A 15,837-nucleotide genomic window follows, 5' to 3' on the forward strand; every position below is an offset into this window, starting at 1 on the left:
ACAACATGCAATATTTAGGTATCATAAGATTGCAGTGTATTGTCAGTGACAATTGTTGTGCTTTCATTTTGCTAGTTATAAGAATTTTTTTGTGATAAGAGTGTCAATGAAATAAACTTTTGATGAAAAAACTTTAAATAAAATGAGTTTAATGCCATTTGTACAACACTGACCTTAAAGAAAAGGGGCATATATATTCCATACCAGCTGTAGTACACTTATAAACTTGAAAGGTCAGCAAACAACTCAAGGCTTTTGATATACCACTCAGATTTCTGTGTATTATAAATAAAGACACCTATAGGTGAAGATCACAGCTTGTAAGGTTACTGGCTTGTGTAATGTAGCTAAACAAATACAGGTTAGCTTCAACCCAAAATGTTAATGCATCTTTGATTATGGTTGGCTCCTCTACAGAGGACCAGTCACCCTCTTAGAAAAAGCCACTCAACCCCTTTGACTCAAAAACAGTTTGCAAGGATATAATCACAATTAAGAGCTAGCATCTGGAGAATATTTGATTTATCTTGGCTGCCTAAGACAGATCATCACCTTGCCCTGTAGTTAACATTAAAGAGGTTTGGATGTAGGTGTTAAGACCCACCTTGCAGATGGAGCCACACTTAATAGTCCTCTTATGATATATTCAAATTCAGCATGGTCATCAACAACTAGCTGTACCAAGCAATTACAACACAATCTGCTTAAAACTTCTGAAGAATCTCCAGTCAACTCCCATAATAACTTGAGCTCAGGAATCTGAGGAAGAAAGCAAAGTGCTCAATGGTTGTGCTATGTTTAGTATGGTCAGTTTTTATTGTTCCTTTCATGTATCTTCAGTTTTGGCTCCTTAATGGCATATACAGTTCCAAAACTTATATAGCGCTTGCATTTGCAGTCTTCAAATAAATTAGTGATCTTGAGTTTGAACTTGCAATTTTCTTGATTCTATTTGAAACTCCACTGAATGAGTGGGTTACTGAGCCATTTATATCACCATGTACATGTACAGCACTTACTCACCTCTACCGAATTGGCATTTATGACAGATCCAGGTGGTTTTGAAATCAAGATGCAATCATAAAGTTTCCATACTTCCTGTACAAACCAATTGTTTAAAAAAAAGGGTCAAGCTGATGAACATGCAGATTGAAAATTATGCAACTCCCCACTAAAATCAGGATATTTGACTGTAGAACTACTGACCCCAAGAATTAAACCAAGAAATTTGTTCTTTTAGTTAGTAAATCAGGTTTTGCCTTGTGAGAGTTTTTATAAATTAGACATTCCAATTTAATGAAGTTCTTCCAGGTTAACAAACACCACAGAGACTGGACTTTCATGATCATGTACGCACTTTTTTTCTGAGGTGCGACTTGCAGAACCTTGAGTTTACACCAATTAAGTGGCAAAACATCTCTAACTCCTGTGGGCCTGATTTCTAAATTCCCAGGACAAATTTCTGATTTCATTCCGGTGGTGAATGAACATCATCATCCGATGGTGAGGGCGACATACAATTCCTTAATGATCAAAACCTCTCATTTTAAGATAGAGCCGCCATCCCACTAAAAAAAATGGTTTGTTTTTCTCTCTTCCATTTTCCTTTAAGCTCTCCCTGTTAATCGTATCCCCCCCTTAACAATTTCTTCGAGGATAGCCGAGCAACTCCCTGAGTGCCTTGGGTAGGAAAGGGAACCAGGAGCTTATAGCATAGGACTCAGGAGCTTAGATAACAATTTTTTACTAAACGATCTTATTTATACGGCCATATGCTCATTTTTTCGTCCAGTTTTTAGAAAATATTTTTACACACCTGTGATTGATGTGAAGGATTTCTGAACGACAGTCGCTTTCGCTGTTCATCTGCCATCTTAGTTGTACCCGAGCTGTCGGGTCAGTGGTTCCTCGCCTGACAATATTTTGCTTTGTGTAACCTGACACATTTTATTCAAGCATCGAAATAAACAATCCGCCATAGTTGATTTCGTTAGCGTCATTTTCGTAGTGCAGAGTAATGCCTCGCCAAAGAAAGGTTCCTGCAAGGTTTAGAGGTAAGAGATACATTTCCTTGCAATGAAGTTATCTTCTTGTAGACTTTCTATATACATACATTTTATTTAGGGGTATTAGTTTTAAACTCAGCCATAAGAAAGCCTAAACTAAAGTCAAAAGGTTCAATTCCTCTTCTTACTTCTTTGTCCATGTTTAAGCGTTCATGGAGTAAACTTAAAAATTTAGGGAAACTTCTTCCTCGCAGATGGTGCTAATCCCGATGAAATAGAGGCTGAAGGAGAAAGCAGTGGATCTAACCCAGAGAGTCCTCAAAAGAAACAGGGAAAGGAGAGCTCTGGCCCATCAGATTTAGTTAGCCCTGTTACATCAATGCAACACTTTGGTGTACCTCCCGCCTTTATCACAGAATCAAATACACATCCTACAGAGGTATTGTTTGTCTATAAATTCAATATGAATACACTTGTTATGTTAGTCTGGAATTGGTTACTCGTAGTATGAGCTTAAATTTTGTTACTTAAACAAGCAATTTAGAGCATTTGGGGTGAAGAATATATAAGTTCTAGCATTATATGACAAACCATACGAGCAGACAATATTAACTGAATTCTAGTCGGCTACCATAGGGTTGAGATTAAGAGAAAAAGGGGTAGGGGTCAGCTAAATAGTTCAGTGTTTGCTGAGTTTTGTTTTTGTTTGTTTTTCCTTTTTTATTTGTTTTTGTTAAGTTTTGTTTTTTTATTTAATTAGGAGAAAAAAATAAGTTGTCTGGCATCAAATTAGGTTTTTACTGTATTCTTACAACAATTCATTACCTCCTTAGACCACTTTGGAAATAAACAGACCGAGCCATGAAATTGATCCAGTGTATCCATGTGGCATTTGTAAAAGGGAAGTAAATGATAACGATGACGCCATATTCTGTGAGACAGGCTGCGCACAATGGTATCATCGTGTCTGCACAGGCTTGACTGAACTAGCTTATGACTTGCTAACTGCTGAGGAGAATGCAGAGTGGGTCTGTGACAACTGTATTGCAACCAAAAGTGTTCCATTGGTTAAGTTGAAGAGTTAACTATCATGTCCTGTTCATTACCAATATAGTTGATATATTAAGTTTAAGCAAACATGAATTTTGTAGCATTTATGAATCAATTTTCATGTTTACTTGTTTGAAAATTAACATACTAGTTAAAAGATATGTAATTTTATGAGACCTTTTGGGCTTCATGGATAAAAAAGAGAGATGTTTTCAGTTGGTAGGTGTTCAATAACATCTTTGGAACACAAGTTCTTTGAGAAACATTCATGTTAAGCATGTGTTATTTCTCTTACAAAATAACAATCCTGATGATATGCCTGAAAAAAATAAGCATGTAAGATTTGTTCTACACTGGTTTTCAGAAACAGCTTTCCTTTTTGTCTTTGTTGGAAATAAATTTCCAAAAATGTGTTGGAAACCTCTTGGGTAGTAGTATTTCTCCAAAGAAATGATAGACTGTGCAGTTGAGGAAAATTAAACCCTAATGATGTTATTCAAGGTGGTTTTGTATGGTATTTGTACAAATTTAACTACAGATGAAGAAAATTAGCACTTCTCCTTGAATTTTTTCCCAAGATATTATTGATAGTCTATGAAATTACTTGAATTTCTCTATTTGTGTACAAGGAACAAGAGGTGTCTATGAGTAGCATAATACTCTGCATCTTATTGGTCAATATGTATTTCTTCAAAAGGTTGTAGAGTGAAATAGGGGATTTCTATAAGGCTTTTATTAGAAGTTGAGCCTTTGACTTAAAGAGAATTCAATCTCACCACAAACCATAAGGAAAAATTTTAGGTTTGGTTAGACTAAATACTGTATTAGTCACTCGTGTTCCCAAGTCATAAGTGCTCAAGTTCATGCAGCTCCATTTAAAACTTACAATTTTTCTTCAATTTATGTGGTCAATTGAATTGACTCTTCCTTATGATTTTTTGGCCATGCCAAAGATATAGACAGTCTTAACATGATTACAATTATTACTAATATCTAATGTAAACTGGGAAATTTAAAAGTTGCAAATAAGTGAAAAAAGTATGTACCTAATATGCATGCATTACCCTGCCCACATACAGATAGTCTAACTTGTCATCATGTATGTGTGTAAATTTTGTATATAAATGCTTTAGAATGAAAACAGTGAACGACACCTAGTTAACTCAACTTCACTTACAATGAGTGAACAACCATGTATTTGACTTTTATTTCATCAGTACTTTTCAGTCCATTAACAATATACACCAATTTACAATAAAGTTATCATAGAAAAAAGCAAAATGAAAAAGGGAAAAAGCCAAGTAGGAATTAGTTAGGGTATTAAATTATGTTGTGGCAATATTGGCACCAAGGGAATTTTCACACAATTTCTACTGAAAGGATCCTTTAAACTTCTTGAGAATGTAAGATATTTGTGCAGAAAAGTTGAGTGGTTCTTAAATCTTTGTTGGTGTTTTGGTGAATGAAATAACTTAAACTAGAGGATACTGAAATACCACTGTGTTCTTGACATTTATCTTGACATGATATTTAGGAATATTGACCAGACTCCCACAAATGATCTTATTCATACCAATTTTCTGAGCTTGTGTACTCCAGAAAATGGCAAATTAAACTCGAGTGTTGAAAACACAGTAGTTTTGTAGTATGCTCATGTTTTCATATTTTGTCAACTGGTAAAACAACAAAAATTTGAAAGCACTTGACATTTCTTAACCAATAGCTAATACTCTCAAGGAGCATGTAAGAATTGTTAATGGAGTTTGTGAAAATTTCCCAGCTTCCAGGCATAAAGCCTTAAATTTAGATGCCAATGAATTCCCTAGTTGTCCTTTCTTTTTTATCTTTATTTTTGTATTGCAATCAACATATCAAGTTTTATCTTTCTGTAATTCAAGCCACCTTAACCTATTTAGAAATGAAAAAAATGAAAAAGAGGTTCAGAAATTCATTTGAATTTATTGCACCAAATTTAAAATAATCAGGAAAAATTGCGATCAATCGAGTAATTGGTGTTAAAAAAATAAGTAAACTATTTTTGGAAACCTTAACACAGGTTTTCTCGGTTACAAAGGCGTGCAATTTTAGAATCCACCTACGGCATCAGGTTTTCCTCAAACTTGGGTTCAAGACAAATTTTGGAAGACAATACTCTCTAAATAGAATTTTTAACTTAAGCTCAGCAATTGCTGAGTTTTGATCGACCCACATAACATGGCACTCATGCAAAGGAATATCTACCTTAGCCTTTAAACAAGAACAAACAACATGTTTTCTTCTTATTGTGTTTGATAGATTTTGTGATATATGTATCGTTAATGAAGCTATTCAGTTATTGTCGTGTTTTTTATGTGGACAAGCTAGCGGTATGCGCCATTGTGGCTCTCTGCTGATGTCTATCGTGCACTTAGGAAGTGATTGCTGATTATAGATTCTGGAATACGCAAAATTGAATTGTGCACTAAATATGATCAACACTTTCACCGCATAGTAATGAGGAAAATACCGGTGATGGCACAGTAAACATTACAGAGGATGTAAGGACTCACACAAGTGGTTATTTCCAAGATAATAAGCAACATTGAGAATCAAGTGATTACCAAGATACCAGTTACCTGTATTAAGCATGACCCTGAAGTTTATTCAAGTGAGTACTTTCAATAAACAAGATAATCTGGAGATCATAATCAATTTTTTTTCTTTTTAGTTTACTTACTTAAATATTATTATATACCAACCAGTGTGGCTTTACTAGCCGATAGCATTGTGAAGTCCTGAAGCACAAGGGAATCTGGAAGCTTGAAGCCTAGCCTATCTCTCGTTATGAACAATGCATATTAAAATAATAAGGCTTTTGCTACTGTAGCTAAAAATGAATGACAGCTAAACATCTACAGAGACGTGAAAGCCATAAACAGTGCGCATCTAACGAACCTTTAAACAATAACCAAGAACAAAGAGTTCAAAGCTGAGGACATTCAAGTGAAAGTGAAATAAACGAGCTGCTTTCAAATCATTATGGAGAAGGTCGCTCCCAAAATCCAGAGTCACATGTATCCATAGCTAGCTTAAGAATTGTTCGTTAAAGTTAGTGAAGACACTATGGAGAGTTGTGAAGCACCACAAAACTTTAATAAAAGAACCCGTCGAACAATCAACAATGAAAATCACGGCTGTCACTAAGGAGTCGTATTTTCATTTTGCTAGATCAATAGGAAATAAGCAATGTGATATTATTTCTTTCTGATGCAAATCAGCCATATCATTGTTTGTTCTAATAGACATGGGAGTAGCCTATTTTAGTTTTGAAACACTTTAGTTGGTTTGTTTACCGTAGTTGATGCAAAGGTGTTCTTTAGATATGATTCGTTAAGCCAGCTGTGTGCCAAGCTGTCTGAATCCTCAACAAATATTTAGAAAAGCTCTGTTGCCGCTTGTAAATGTCTCTCCAATCTTTACTTGGCGCTCTGCAAACAGTATTAACGACTAAAAGCCTAGCTACGTGAACCAACTGTGCCCTCGCGTGTCGTTCTAAGCCAATTGTCAACTAAACACTGCACCGACAAATGCATATGCAAAAGTAAAGGGTAGGAGCAGGTTTCACAGCGTTAAAAATGAAGAAGTCGTATTTGCTACTTGTCCTGTTTGTCCACGTTCTACTAACCACTCATAAAGTCGACTCACATAGACGTAGGATAAGCCACAAAACCACAAAACCCCCAACACGAAAACGAACCACTCGAAAGCCGACAACATCTCCGCGAAAACATTGTCATGCCATGAAACACTGCAAGGTAACTCAGTGGAACACATGGAGTTCATGTTCAGTAGCTTGCGGAACAAGAGGAGTGCAGACACGCATTAGAAAGGTAGGCTATTTTTCAACTCTTTTTGCCTCTAGCAGATCTGTACTGAACCGAACAATCAATTTCAGCACCTGGTGAGTGAAAAGAATGTAAAAGCGACCAAGGAATGAACGACTAAATAAACCAATTTGTGAGCGAAGTAATAGGGGTATGAAAACTGTCACAGAAATGAGAAGGATTGAGCCAGGATTGCATAAGGTCAGGGTATCAATAGCAGTAGGCAAATCACATACTTTTGCACTGTGCTTCAATAACAGCAAGAATCTTGAATCTTTTTTCGGTGAAACAACTAAATGAATACCATTCAGACTCAATTTCGAAACCCAAAATACTTTATGTGAAGTTGCTTTTAATGTGTTTTTCACCATCAGGTTGTTAAGCGTCCGGTGTGCGGGGGCGTTTGCCCATTTGATTTGAAGCAGTCTCGGGGCTGTAATCATTATTGTCACAATGGAGGTACTCTAGAAAAAGCAACATGCATATGTCTGCCCCGTTACGGTGGACAGTGCTGCCAACAAGGTTTGTGTGTGAGGCAATTTTTTTTTTACAAACGCAGTCACTCCAATTTAGTTTTTTTTTGTATGAAAAAAAAAAATGGCAATGACTGGAAAGTATTAAACTGTTCTTTTTTTAAGTGAATGGGGGCTGGACAATGGGGAGACTGGGACCAATGCAGTGCTACTTGCGGAAATGGAACACAAAAGCGTCATGGACTGCTATAGTGAAGCGATATTGGCGGCGGAGGGAAAATGATGGAGGTTTGGGTTGGGTCATGTTCATTACGCCATCCCACCCAAACGTCCCTCGTTTTTTCATTCCTCTGCCTAACTATCCTCCGCGCCACTCTCTCTGATTACTATCGCTCTTCGTTTTACCAACCGAACACCTGGAACAGAATAAACATTTTTGCAATACATCCGTATGTCTCAGAAAGTTTGGACTTCCTACTTGACACTCTGCAATAGTATTGTGCCAAGAGAGACAACTAACTAATTCAGTAATGTTGAACTGGATCCAAGATCCATCACGGGCAAACACCCCATCCGTACAAGGGTGTATCAATATATAATTATACCTTTAGAAAGGTGACCAAAGGAGTAAAAAGGGAAATTTTAAACGCCGGAATTACATCTTTGCCACTATTCTGTGCTAACTATTAGTTGTAATTATCGCATTTTCATGTTGCAAAAGTTCACGGAGGATGGAGCTGCTGGGGAGTATGGGATGACTGTTCCAAGACCTGTGGTGGAGGCAAACAAACACGTCACAGGACTTGTAACAACCCCCTCCCTGCTAGCGGGGGACGTCCATGTCTGAAGAACGGTAGCAGTCAAACCAAAAAATGCAACGTCATACCTTGTCCAGGTAATAGGCTTCCCTACCAGTGACCACTAATTTTTTCGTCGGGTATTGTCCCGCACTGTGTAATGAAAACTGATGGTGTGAACTACCGGATGTCTCGTACTCTTTCTTAGCCATGCTAGGTTATATGGGCGGACAATTTAAACTCGGCTAGAAATTACTTGTATATGATGGCTGGGCGTCCTGGGGTGATTGGGGCAAATGCAGCGTGACTTGTGATGGTGGAACACAAACGAGCTCTCGATCGTGCAGCAATCCACCCGTGGCTTATGGTGGTAAAACTTAAGTAGGCCAAAAGGAAATGATTCAGAACGAAGATAATGTTTTTTGTCGAGGCAAACGTTTCTTAAAAAGCATAAAGATCAACTTATATTTTTTTAGTAGTGGAAATTAATCTACCAGAGTATGTCCCAGCAAAACGCTACTTAAATGTTTTCAATTCGGTATGAAATGATAATGTCAAAGCCTAATTCCAAATGACTCAATCCCAATATGATTCAATAGTTCTCAAACACCTTAGAACGTCATCATTTTTTTACTTCTTCAAACTCTTCCAAATGCATATCCGGCAGTTGCAGTTGTCTTGAATAATCTTTGTTTAGTTCCCTATTAAATTAAGGTTTAATGAGTGATAAGGAAAACTTCAACTGATTGTGTCCTCCGCTATTTTAGACGAAAGGCAACTTACATGGAAGGTAACGTATGAAGCAATTTTTAACCTTAGCTCTGCTTAACATGTATTCCCAACTCTAGTAAATGGTGGCTGGACGTCATGGGGTTATTGGAACAAATGCAGCGTGACTTGTGGTGGTGGTACACAGAAGCGTTCTCGCTCATGCACAAATCCTCCCGCAGCCCATGGAGGAAAAACGTGTGCAGGTCTGAAGGACATGACTCAGAACTGCAATGATGATATTCTGTGTCCAGGTAAGAACTTCCTTGGCCACAAAACGTGACAAAACGTTTTGGAAATGTTGCTTTGTAAGTCGAGAATATTGGAAAAATGGCAATGACTGGAAAGTATTAAACTGTTCTTTTTTTAAGTGAATGGGGGCTGGACACCATGGGGAGACTGGGACCAATGCAGTGCTACTTGCGGAAATGGAACACAAAAGCGTTCACGCTCATGCACCAATCCACCTACAGCCCATGGGGGAAAAAGGTGTGCAGGTCCGAAGGAAATGACTCAGAATTGTAACGATGACGTTCTCTGTCCAGGTAAGAAAATTTTTGCAAGGAGGATCTGGCACAACAAGTATCTTTCATTAAAAAATTTTGCTACGTATCTAGGGAACAGGACTTTTGACAGAATGTAGAAATGCATTTGTTCAGTGAATAGCGGCTGGAAAGAAAATATTGGGAACATGACCTTTACTGTAATGTTTGTTCAAAATGCTTTTGCCCAGTGAATAATGGCTGGGCAACATGGGGAGACTGGGAAAAATGCAGTGTGACTTGTGATGGTGGAACACAGAAGCGTTCTCGCTCATGCACCAATCCTCCCGCAGCCCATGGGGGAATAACGTGTGCAGGTCTGAAGGACATGACTCAGAACTGTAATGATAATATTCTGTGTCCAGGTAAGAACCTCCTTGGCTTTTGGAAATGTTGCTATGTTATAGGTCGAGAATATTGGAAAGATGGCAATGACTGGAAAGTATTAAATCACTCTTTCTTTAAGTGAATGGAGGCTGGACAATGTGGGGAGAGTGGGACAAATGCAGTGCCACTTGCGGAGGTGGAACACAAAAGCGTTCTCGCTCATGCACCAATCCACCCACAGCCCACGGTGGTAAAACCTGTACAGGTCCGAAGGAAATGACTCAGATTTGCAACAACGATGTGGGGTGTCCAGGTGAGAAACGATCTGTCACAAGGTTTGCTCATCCTTACTTCATTCTTATGAGGAGAGACGATGTAAACAACAAGTTGTGACTTCGTCTCTCCTTCTTACGTTAGCCAGTAACGCATCAAACAATTTTTACCTTACCTCTAGTAACCTGCTTTGCCTAAAAATATATAATTTGTCTCTAGTAAATGGCGGCTGGACTTCTTGGAGTGATTGGAGCAAATGCAGCGTGACTTGTGGTGGTGGAACACAAACACGTTCTCGCTCGTGCACTAATCCAGTTGTGGCTCATGGTGGTAAGAATTGTTCGGGCCCGAAAGAAATGACTCGGCACTGCAACGATGATGTTTTCTGTCCAGGTGAGCTTTTTCGGGCTCAGTAATCAAATAAAAGCCCCTATGTTAATGGCAGAGTAAAAAATACTGGAAAATGGCAATAACTACAATGTTTTTTGAAAAACAAATTTCTCCAGTGGATGGTGGCTGGACAACATGGGGAGACTGGAACACGTGCAGTGTGACTTGTGGAAGTGGAACACAAAAACGCTCTCGCTCATGCACTAATCCTCCCGCGGCCCATGGTGGTAAAACTTGTGTGGGTCCGAGAGAAATGATTCAGAAATGCAACAATTATGTCTTGTGTCCAGGTAAACGTTTACAGGACTAACAATCAAGTAAACGCCCACTTTTAATTGTTGAAATAAATCGACCGCATGCCGTATAGATTAATCTTCCAGTCAACCTGTATTTAATTAAGTATCTATCGAACTAGACTGAGATGTTAGATAAGTTGTTTTCAGGGTAAAAAGAAAAAGCTTAAAGTGGAAATAATTGCTTTCATTTACAACGAATCATTCAAGTACAGGGAGGTAACGATGAAGATCCTCATTCTTAAAACGTGCGATCCGCTTGCAACAAGCACATGTATAACCAAGTAATGGTATAAGGATAAGAAATGGAAAGCTCTTACACCTGGCTCTGACCAACAAGGAACATTACAAGGAATTCTTATCACTTATAGTTCCTCTCATTTTAGTTGATGGTGGCTGGTCTGGGTGGGGAGACTGGGGTAAGTGTGACAAGAGCTGCTTTAAAACAAGAATAAGGAAATGTAACAGGCCCACTCCGTCTAACAATGGTAGGCAATGTATCGGTCCACCCACAGAGAGGTTCAGTTGTTCTTTTGATGAATGTATGGGTGAGTTATTGTACTTTTTACCGCTACAGCTAGAAGTACCGAGTTAAGTTTCCATTTTTCAGTTAATTAATTATTAATCAATTCATGCATTAATTGTTGTAATGCTTGTAAATTACGCCATAAAAGACGATGTAGAAAATTTCGGAGACTCGAAGAAAGATGCTAGGATATCATAATATTCTAAAAAGTACCTTTAGGATATTTCTTTGCTCTTCAGCGACCAGCGGACACAGAAAGCATAGAGGGAAGTTTGTGTCATGTCGTTAGGTAAACGGTGAATCGTGTAGTCTGTGCTTTAATGAGAAAGTTGTAGGTAAAAAGACTGTTTTCGAGTACGGCGGTGCACGTTACGAAAATTTCATCGTCAAGTAACTCTGCTCAGTTTCTCGAAATATCGATCGCAATCAGAGACCATAGTCCTTCCAGAATTACTCTCACCTGGACCATCAGCTTGGAGATCGAATGTTACCCCCAGGATCTAATTATCTACTCTATTATGTAAACAATTTATATTACAAACGACTAAGTATTCTTGATTTGAATATAGCCATACTCGCTACTTCCGCTCAAGTCAGGTTGCGTCAACAACATCCTAACAACTTTGATTTTGCCGAGTTTTTGGACCGTTTAAGAATTACTCTTGTGTTTGAGAGAGGACTGAATACAGTGAAAGGGGTTCATCATGTTCTTATCCATTCTTTTTCTTTGTGCAGTAATTGGTATGTGGACTTTTTTTTAATTTCAAGCTTGTTTGCATTTTCGGGTTTTTCGTCGAGCAAGTCTTGGGTACTTACTTATCACAATTTCGAAAAGAATGGAGCTGTTCACTGATAATACGCATGAAATGCTATTTTGAACGGAAAAGTGACGTAGATGACTAACTGTACCACCTTTCCAGTCAACTTGACAGCGATCAAACATGTCTGTTCAAGGGAATTTGATCGTGGTCACGGAGGAATTTGAAAATTAAACTAAGTCGAGTGAAGCTTTCGTTTTAGTTGAGAGCTTCTGATAGATTTGCTCCTCAGCTGCCTTAAAGATACCACGTTGAAAAACATTAATTGACAACTCTGCGTTTCATTTTTCGATCGTGTTGTAGAAAATCTCTTTCGTTTGTAAATTTCAAGTAACAATTTTCTCTTCTTCTCCCCTCTTACTATTTTTTTTTGTATCCACGCGCGGCGCGAGTGATTTCACAAATTAGCTAACACGTCAAAGAACTCTAATCTTGACATGACGAGGTAATTATTCACGTACTTTTAGTTTTTTTCGCGGAGTTTTAGTTAGCTGTTTTTGAGCTTTCGTTCGCGTAAATTTGTTACCCCTTTGCTTGGAAATTCAGGAAGTTTTGGACTTTTTATTTTTTAGCCAAAATATGGTTCATTTAACAAGTTTAATCCATATTTTCTACGGAGTTTGGACTCTGGTCTCTTTTTTCGTAAACGGATTTTTTACACGTCTGACTGGTTTTCATATCTGAGTAGACTCGACAATTGGCAAGAGAGAATAAGCCTTCTCAGTGAGCTTCATTTGTTAGCATTTAGCAAAAAAAGTGGTCGTCGAACGATAAAACCTAATTTGAAAAATGAAGTTCATGAAACTTAGAACCAGAAATTTTCAGCCTAACTTTACACCTATTTATACATTTTAGGAGGTAATGGCGGAGGTGATGGAAAAGGTCTGAGATTGAACACTGACTACAGAGACAGAGGCTCAGGCGACGGTCCTCTGGCGGGGAACGAATGGACGATTTGGAGTGAATGGAGCGCCTGCTCCACTACCTGCGGACGCAGCTTGAAATTCAGACACCGCACCTGTATTACTCGGCAGTCCTCCAACTGCCAGGGGGTTAATCTGGAGACTAAATACTGTCAAGTACCGATGTGTGATGGCATTGTACCAACATAACTTACTAAGCATTTCTGTTTCAAAGGCTCTGGATGACAGTCAGTAGTTAGCTACTAGTGATTTAAGACAGTGAAATGTTGACAAGATCAAATAACATTCAAACAGAGTTTACTTGTGTTATGTTTATTCCTTTCCTTGTTTCTTTTGCATTCATTTTCAGTCCAAGCTTGGATGATTAACAAATTATACCTTGAAGTATGTTTCAAAATCACAATTGTTGGTGTAAAATGCGAATCTTTTAAAAAGCTTGTAACTAGTTAGCATAATGTAACAACGCAAGGAACGAAGAGCATAACAACTTCAGTATAGTGTTTGAATACACAAATGCATCCATGCATTGTTCTTTTCTTTGGGAAAAGAAGCAGACAAGTTGTTTACGTCGACCCTCACGCAAGAATCAATTCCTAATTAATTTCAATTTCTCTGGTCTTTTGAACAAAATGAACAAAAGACATTTTTAATGGTTCTCAATGCGTCTTGGAATGTTGAAGCGTTACATCCTTGGTGTCTGCCTTAACCCTTTGCATACCAAGGGGGTGGTATTTATTTCACACAAAAATAGGCATAGTTACAACAATGCTTGCCAAGTCTGTTCTTTATTAGACACCTGCAGACCTATACATATTTAGAAAGCTAGGAAAATATGCTTTCATATGAGTTAGAGAAATTACGGGATATGATACTTTTGTGACGTCACGAGCCACCTAATTAGCATAATTATGCAAATAAGAACTGATACTTGGTTTAGTGACTAGGCCCATATCTAAATAAAGACTTAACCGAGCTTTCATTTCATCCACAGTGACTGGGTACCATACAGAACTTTCCCTCGGGCCTCTTTTCTGTTCTGCATACAAATTGGTCTGACTAACTAATAACTGCCATACCTCTGGTGTAAAGAAAAGTGAGAAGAAATCCAAACACGATTTAAGATCTCTGGTGTTTACATTTATTCCAGGGTTTTCTTTAAGTCAATATCTCTTCTTCGTTTAATTTCTCTGGACCACTCTCTTTCCACGACCTCCATTACCTCCTGTGTGCTCTCATCAGCCAAGTCTTCACTGGACTCCTGTTCGCTGGATTGCGATTCATCGGAGTAAAATTCTTCTTCAGAGGCTCGATGCTCCATTATGTTTATAAGAGGGAAGTCATCCTCGTCAACAAAGCGAATTTCCACATTGCTTTGATCGTTTGCGGAGCAAAAATCGAGTGTGCGATCGGGGTTAAGAGCCGCCATTTTTAAATCACCGTGCTGAAAATGTTTAACTTATAAGAAACTCTCAAAATTCGTCTCAATTTAAGCGAAAATCGAGCAAAATCGAGCAAAACTGCAAAATAGCGTCATGTAATCTGGCACAGAATGAAATAATCGCGTCCAGGCCTTTAGATCTCGTTTTATGGTCTCCGAGAGGGGAGTTGTGATTAGCTGGCCATATATGGCCAGTTGGTACGCAAAGGGTTAAATAAATTGTCACATTCAACCGAACCTCTCTTCGGTCTGACACATGGAGCGAGAGACACGACAGAGCTGTGAGAAATGTTGCTTAACTAAGATAAGAAACAAAAAAAAAAGACAAGAAAAAATTAATTGGACGCTGGTGATCGTGCACCCCGTGGAAACTGGAACTCAGAGTCTAGGCCATCTCCTTCCGCTTCCACGCTTAAGCCCCGCGCGCAACCTTCTTTTTGTTTTTGTTACACAATTTTTTTTCATTCGTGATTCTAGTGCAAACCAAGAGATTACAAACTGTTTACAATCTCTTGCGCAAACCAATTTAGGACCAAAAGGCATGGAAAGTTTAAATTTTATGGCACTCTCTGCTCACAAGAAACTGAATATTAAATTCTGGCACGACTTGCGCGTGGGCGTCAGATGGATAAATTTTATGACGTCACATTAAATTGTTAGAAAATAATTCATTCTCGTAGAGAAAATTGAAAATGGTTGCGTCTCGCTTAGATGTGCTTTGGCATAAGATTGTGTTATCCTCACCCGTTTGGTTTGCTTTAGAGGTGGTTACCCAGAAACCTTGGCAGTGGAGTTTATACAGTTCGTTGGTGTTGTCGAGTTTTATTCCGATTACCGTGTTAATAGCTTTTATAGTAGGATCAATGTTGTCCAGTTTCACCGTCCTCCTCGTAATTCAGTGTGGATTATTAACACTCGCTATTGCGTCGTTTCTTTCGACAATCGCAGTGCTTGCTCCTCTGGCAATTACAATTGCATTTTTAATCTTTGTGATGTGCAAAGCAGTAACAGTCTCCATGTGTATAGTGCACTGGCTGCTGATCTCACCAAAGCTACAACTTCAGCGAGTCAAACAATATTTGACAAAGGTGAATGAAAATTGTGGACTGTTAACCAGATTGGAGCAAAGTGGAATAATCCATGAGGTCAAGTTAAGGAAAACCCAGAGAATAAGAGAGCGATCTTCTCCTCAATATTCAGATTCTGAAACGCGACGACGAACTCAGTCACACGCGTCCCCCTGCATTACCACTCATGTCTCTGAGACATACAAGGGAAGGATAACTTGTCTGAACGACGAGGAAACTAGCTGTAACAAGTCATCCAACACTTGCACACGTGATTTTGATT

General features: G+C 38.4%; 3 protein-coding genes across 5 annotated transcripts in view; 2 read left to right on the forward strand and 1 right to left on the reverse strand.

The window, feature by feature from the left end:
• LOC131773101 (focadhesin) overlaps positions 1–1,883 on the reverse strand; it is a 29,297-nt gene extending 27,414 nt beyond the window's left edge. The window contains exons 1-4 of the mRNA XM_059089073.2: positions 1,817–1,883; positions 1,024–1,098; positions 605–759; positions 174–275 (exon numbers count right to left, since the gene is read on the reverse strand). Coding sequence (XP_058945056.2) covers positions 174–275; positions 605–759; positions 1,024–1,098; positions 1,817–1,873 — 389 coding nt within the window. The 5' untranslated portion in view covers positions 1,874–1,883. The remainder of the gene's footprint in view (positions 1–173; positions 276–604; positions 760–1,023; positions 1,099–1,816) is intronic.
• Positions 1,884–1,916: 33 nt separating this feature from the next.
• Positions 1,917–5,730, forward strand: LOC131773102 (pygopus homolog 1). Its single transcript, XM_059089074.2, has 3 exons — positions 1,917–2,054; positions 2,261–2,445; positions 2,840–5,730. The coding sequence occupies exons 1-3, from the start codon at positions 2,018–2,020 to the stop codon at positions 3,089–3,091; spliced, it is 474 nt and encodes a 157-aa protein (XP_058945057.1). The 5' UTR covers positions 1,917–2,017; the 3' UTR covers positions 3,092–5,730.
• An 837-nt stretch (positions 5,731–6,567) lies between these two features.
• On the forward strand, positions 6,568–14,360 carry LOC131773145 (coadhesin). 3 transcript variants are annotated; one of them, XM_059089124.2, is made up of 10 exons: positions 6,568–6,925; positions 7,294–7,441; positions 8,114–8,287; positions 9,038–9,211; positions 9,329–9,502; positions 9,966–10,139; positions 10,319–10,492; positions 10,606–10,779; positions 11,169–11,330; positions 12,982–14,360. In XM_059089124.2, exons 1-10 carry the CDS (start codon positions 6,671–6,673, stop codon positions 13,236–13,238), a joined length of 1,866 nt encoding a protein of 621 aa, XP_058945107.2. In that variant the 5' UTR covers positions 6,568–6,670; the 3' UTR covers positions 13,239–14,360. The 3 variants fall into 3 exon arrangements, with proteins under 3 accessions (XP_058945107.2, XP_058945108.1, XP_066022073.1); XM_059089125.2 differs by lacking the exon at positions 10,606–10,779; XM_066165976.1 differs by lacking the exon at positions 12,982–14,360 and having other exon boundaries at positions 10,606–11,311.
• Positions 14,361–15,837: the final 1,477 nt, after the last annotated feature.

The sequence above is a fragment of the Pocillopora verrucosa genome, chromosome 4 (genome assembly GCF_036669915.1).
Source record: "Pocillopora verrucosa isolate sample1 chromosome 4, ASM3666991v2, whole genome shotgun sequence".
NCBI lineage: Eukaryota > Metazoa > Cnidaria > Anthozoa > Scleractinia > Pocilloporidae > Pocillopora > Pocillopora verrucosa.

Bases quoted from the DNA above. Each gene is read 5' to 3' on its own strand.
- LOC131773145 (XM_059089124.2), top strand. From the start codon at position 6,671: ATGAAGAAGTCGTATTTGCTACTTGTCCTGTTTGTCCACGTTCTACTA. The intron at 8,288-9,037 runs GTAATAGGCTTC...TCCCAACTCTAG, and splicing joins CAACGTCATACCTTGTCCAG to TAAATGGTGGCTGGACGTCA. The intron at 9,503-9,965 runs GTAAGAAAATTT...TCTTTCTTTAAG, and splicing joins CGATGACGTTCTCTGTCCAG to TGAATGGAGGCTGGACAATG.
- LOC131773102 (XM_059089074.2), top strand. From the start codon at position 2,018: ATGCCTCGCCAAAGAAAGGTTCCTGCAAGGTTTAGAG. The intron at 2,055-2,260 runs GTAAGAGATACA...TCTTCCTCGCAG, and splicing joins GGTTCCTGCAAGGTTTAGAG to ATGGTGCTAATCCCGATGAA. The intron at 2,446-2,839 runs GTATTGTTTGTC...TTACCTCCTTAG, and splicing joins CAAATACACATCCTACAGAG to ACCACTTTGGAAATAAACAG.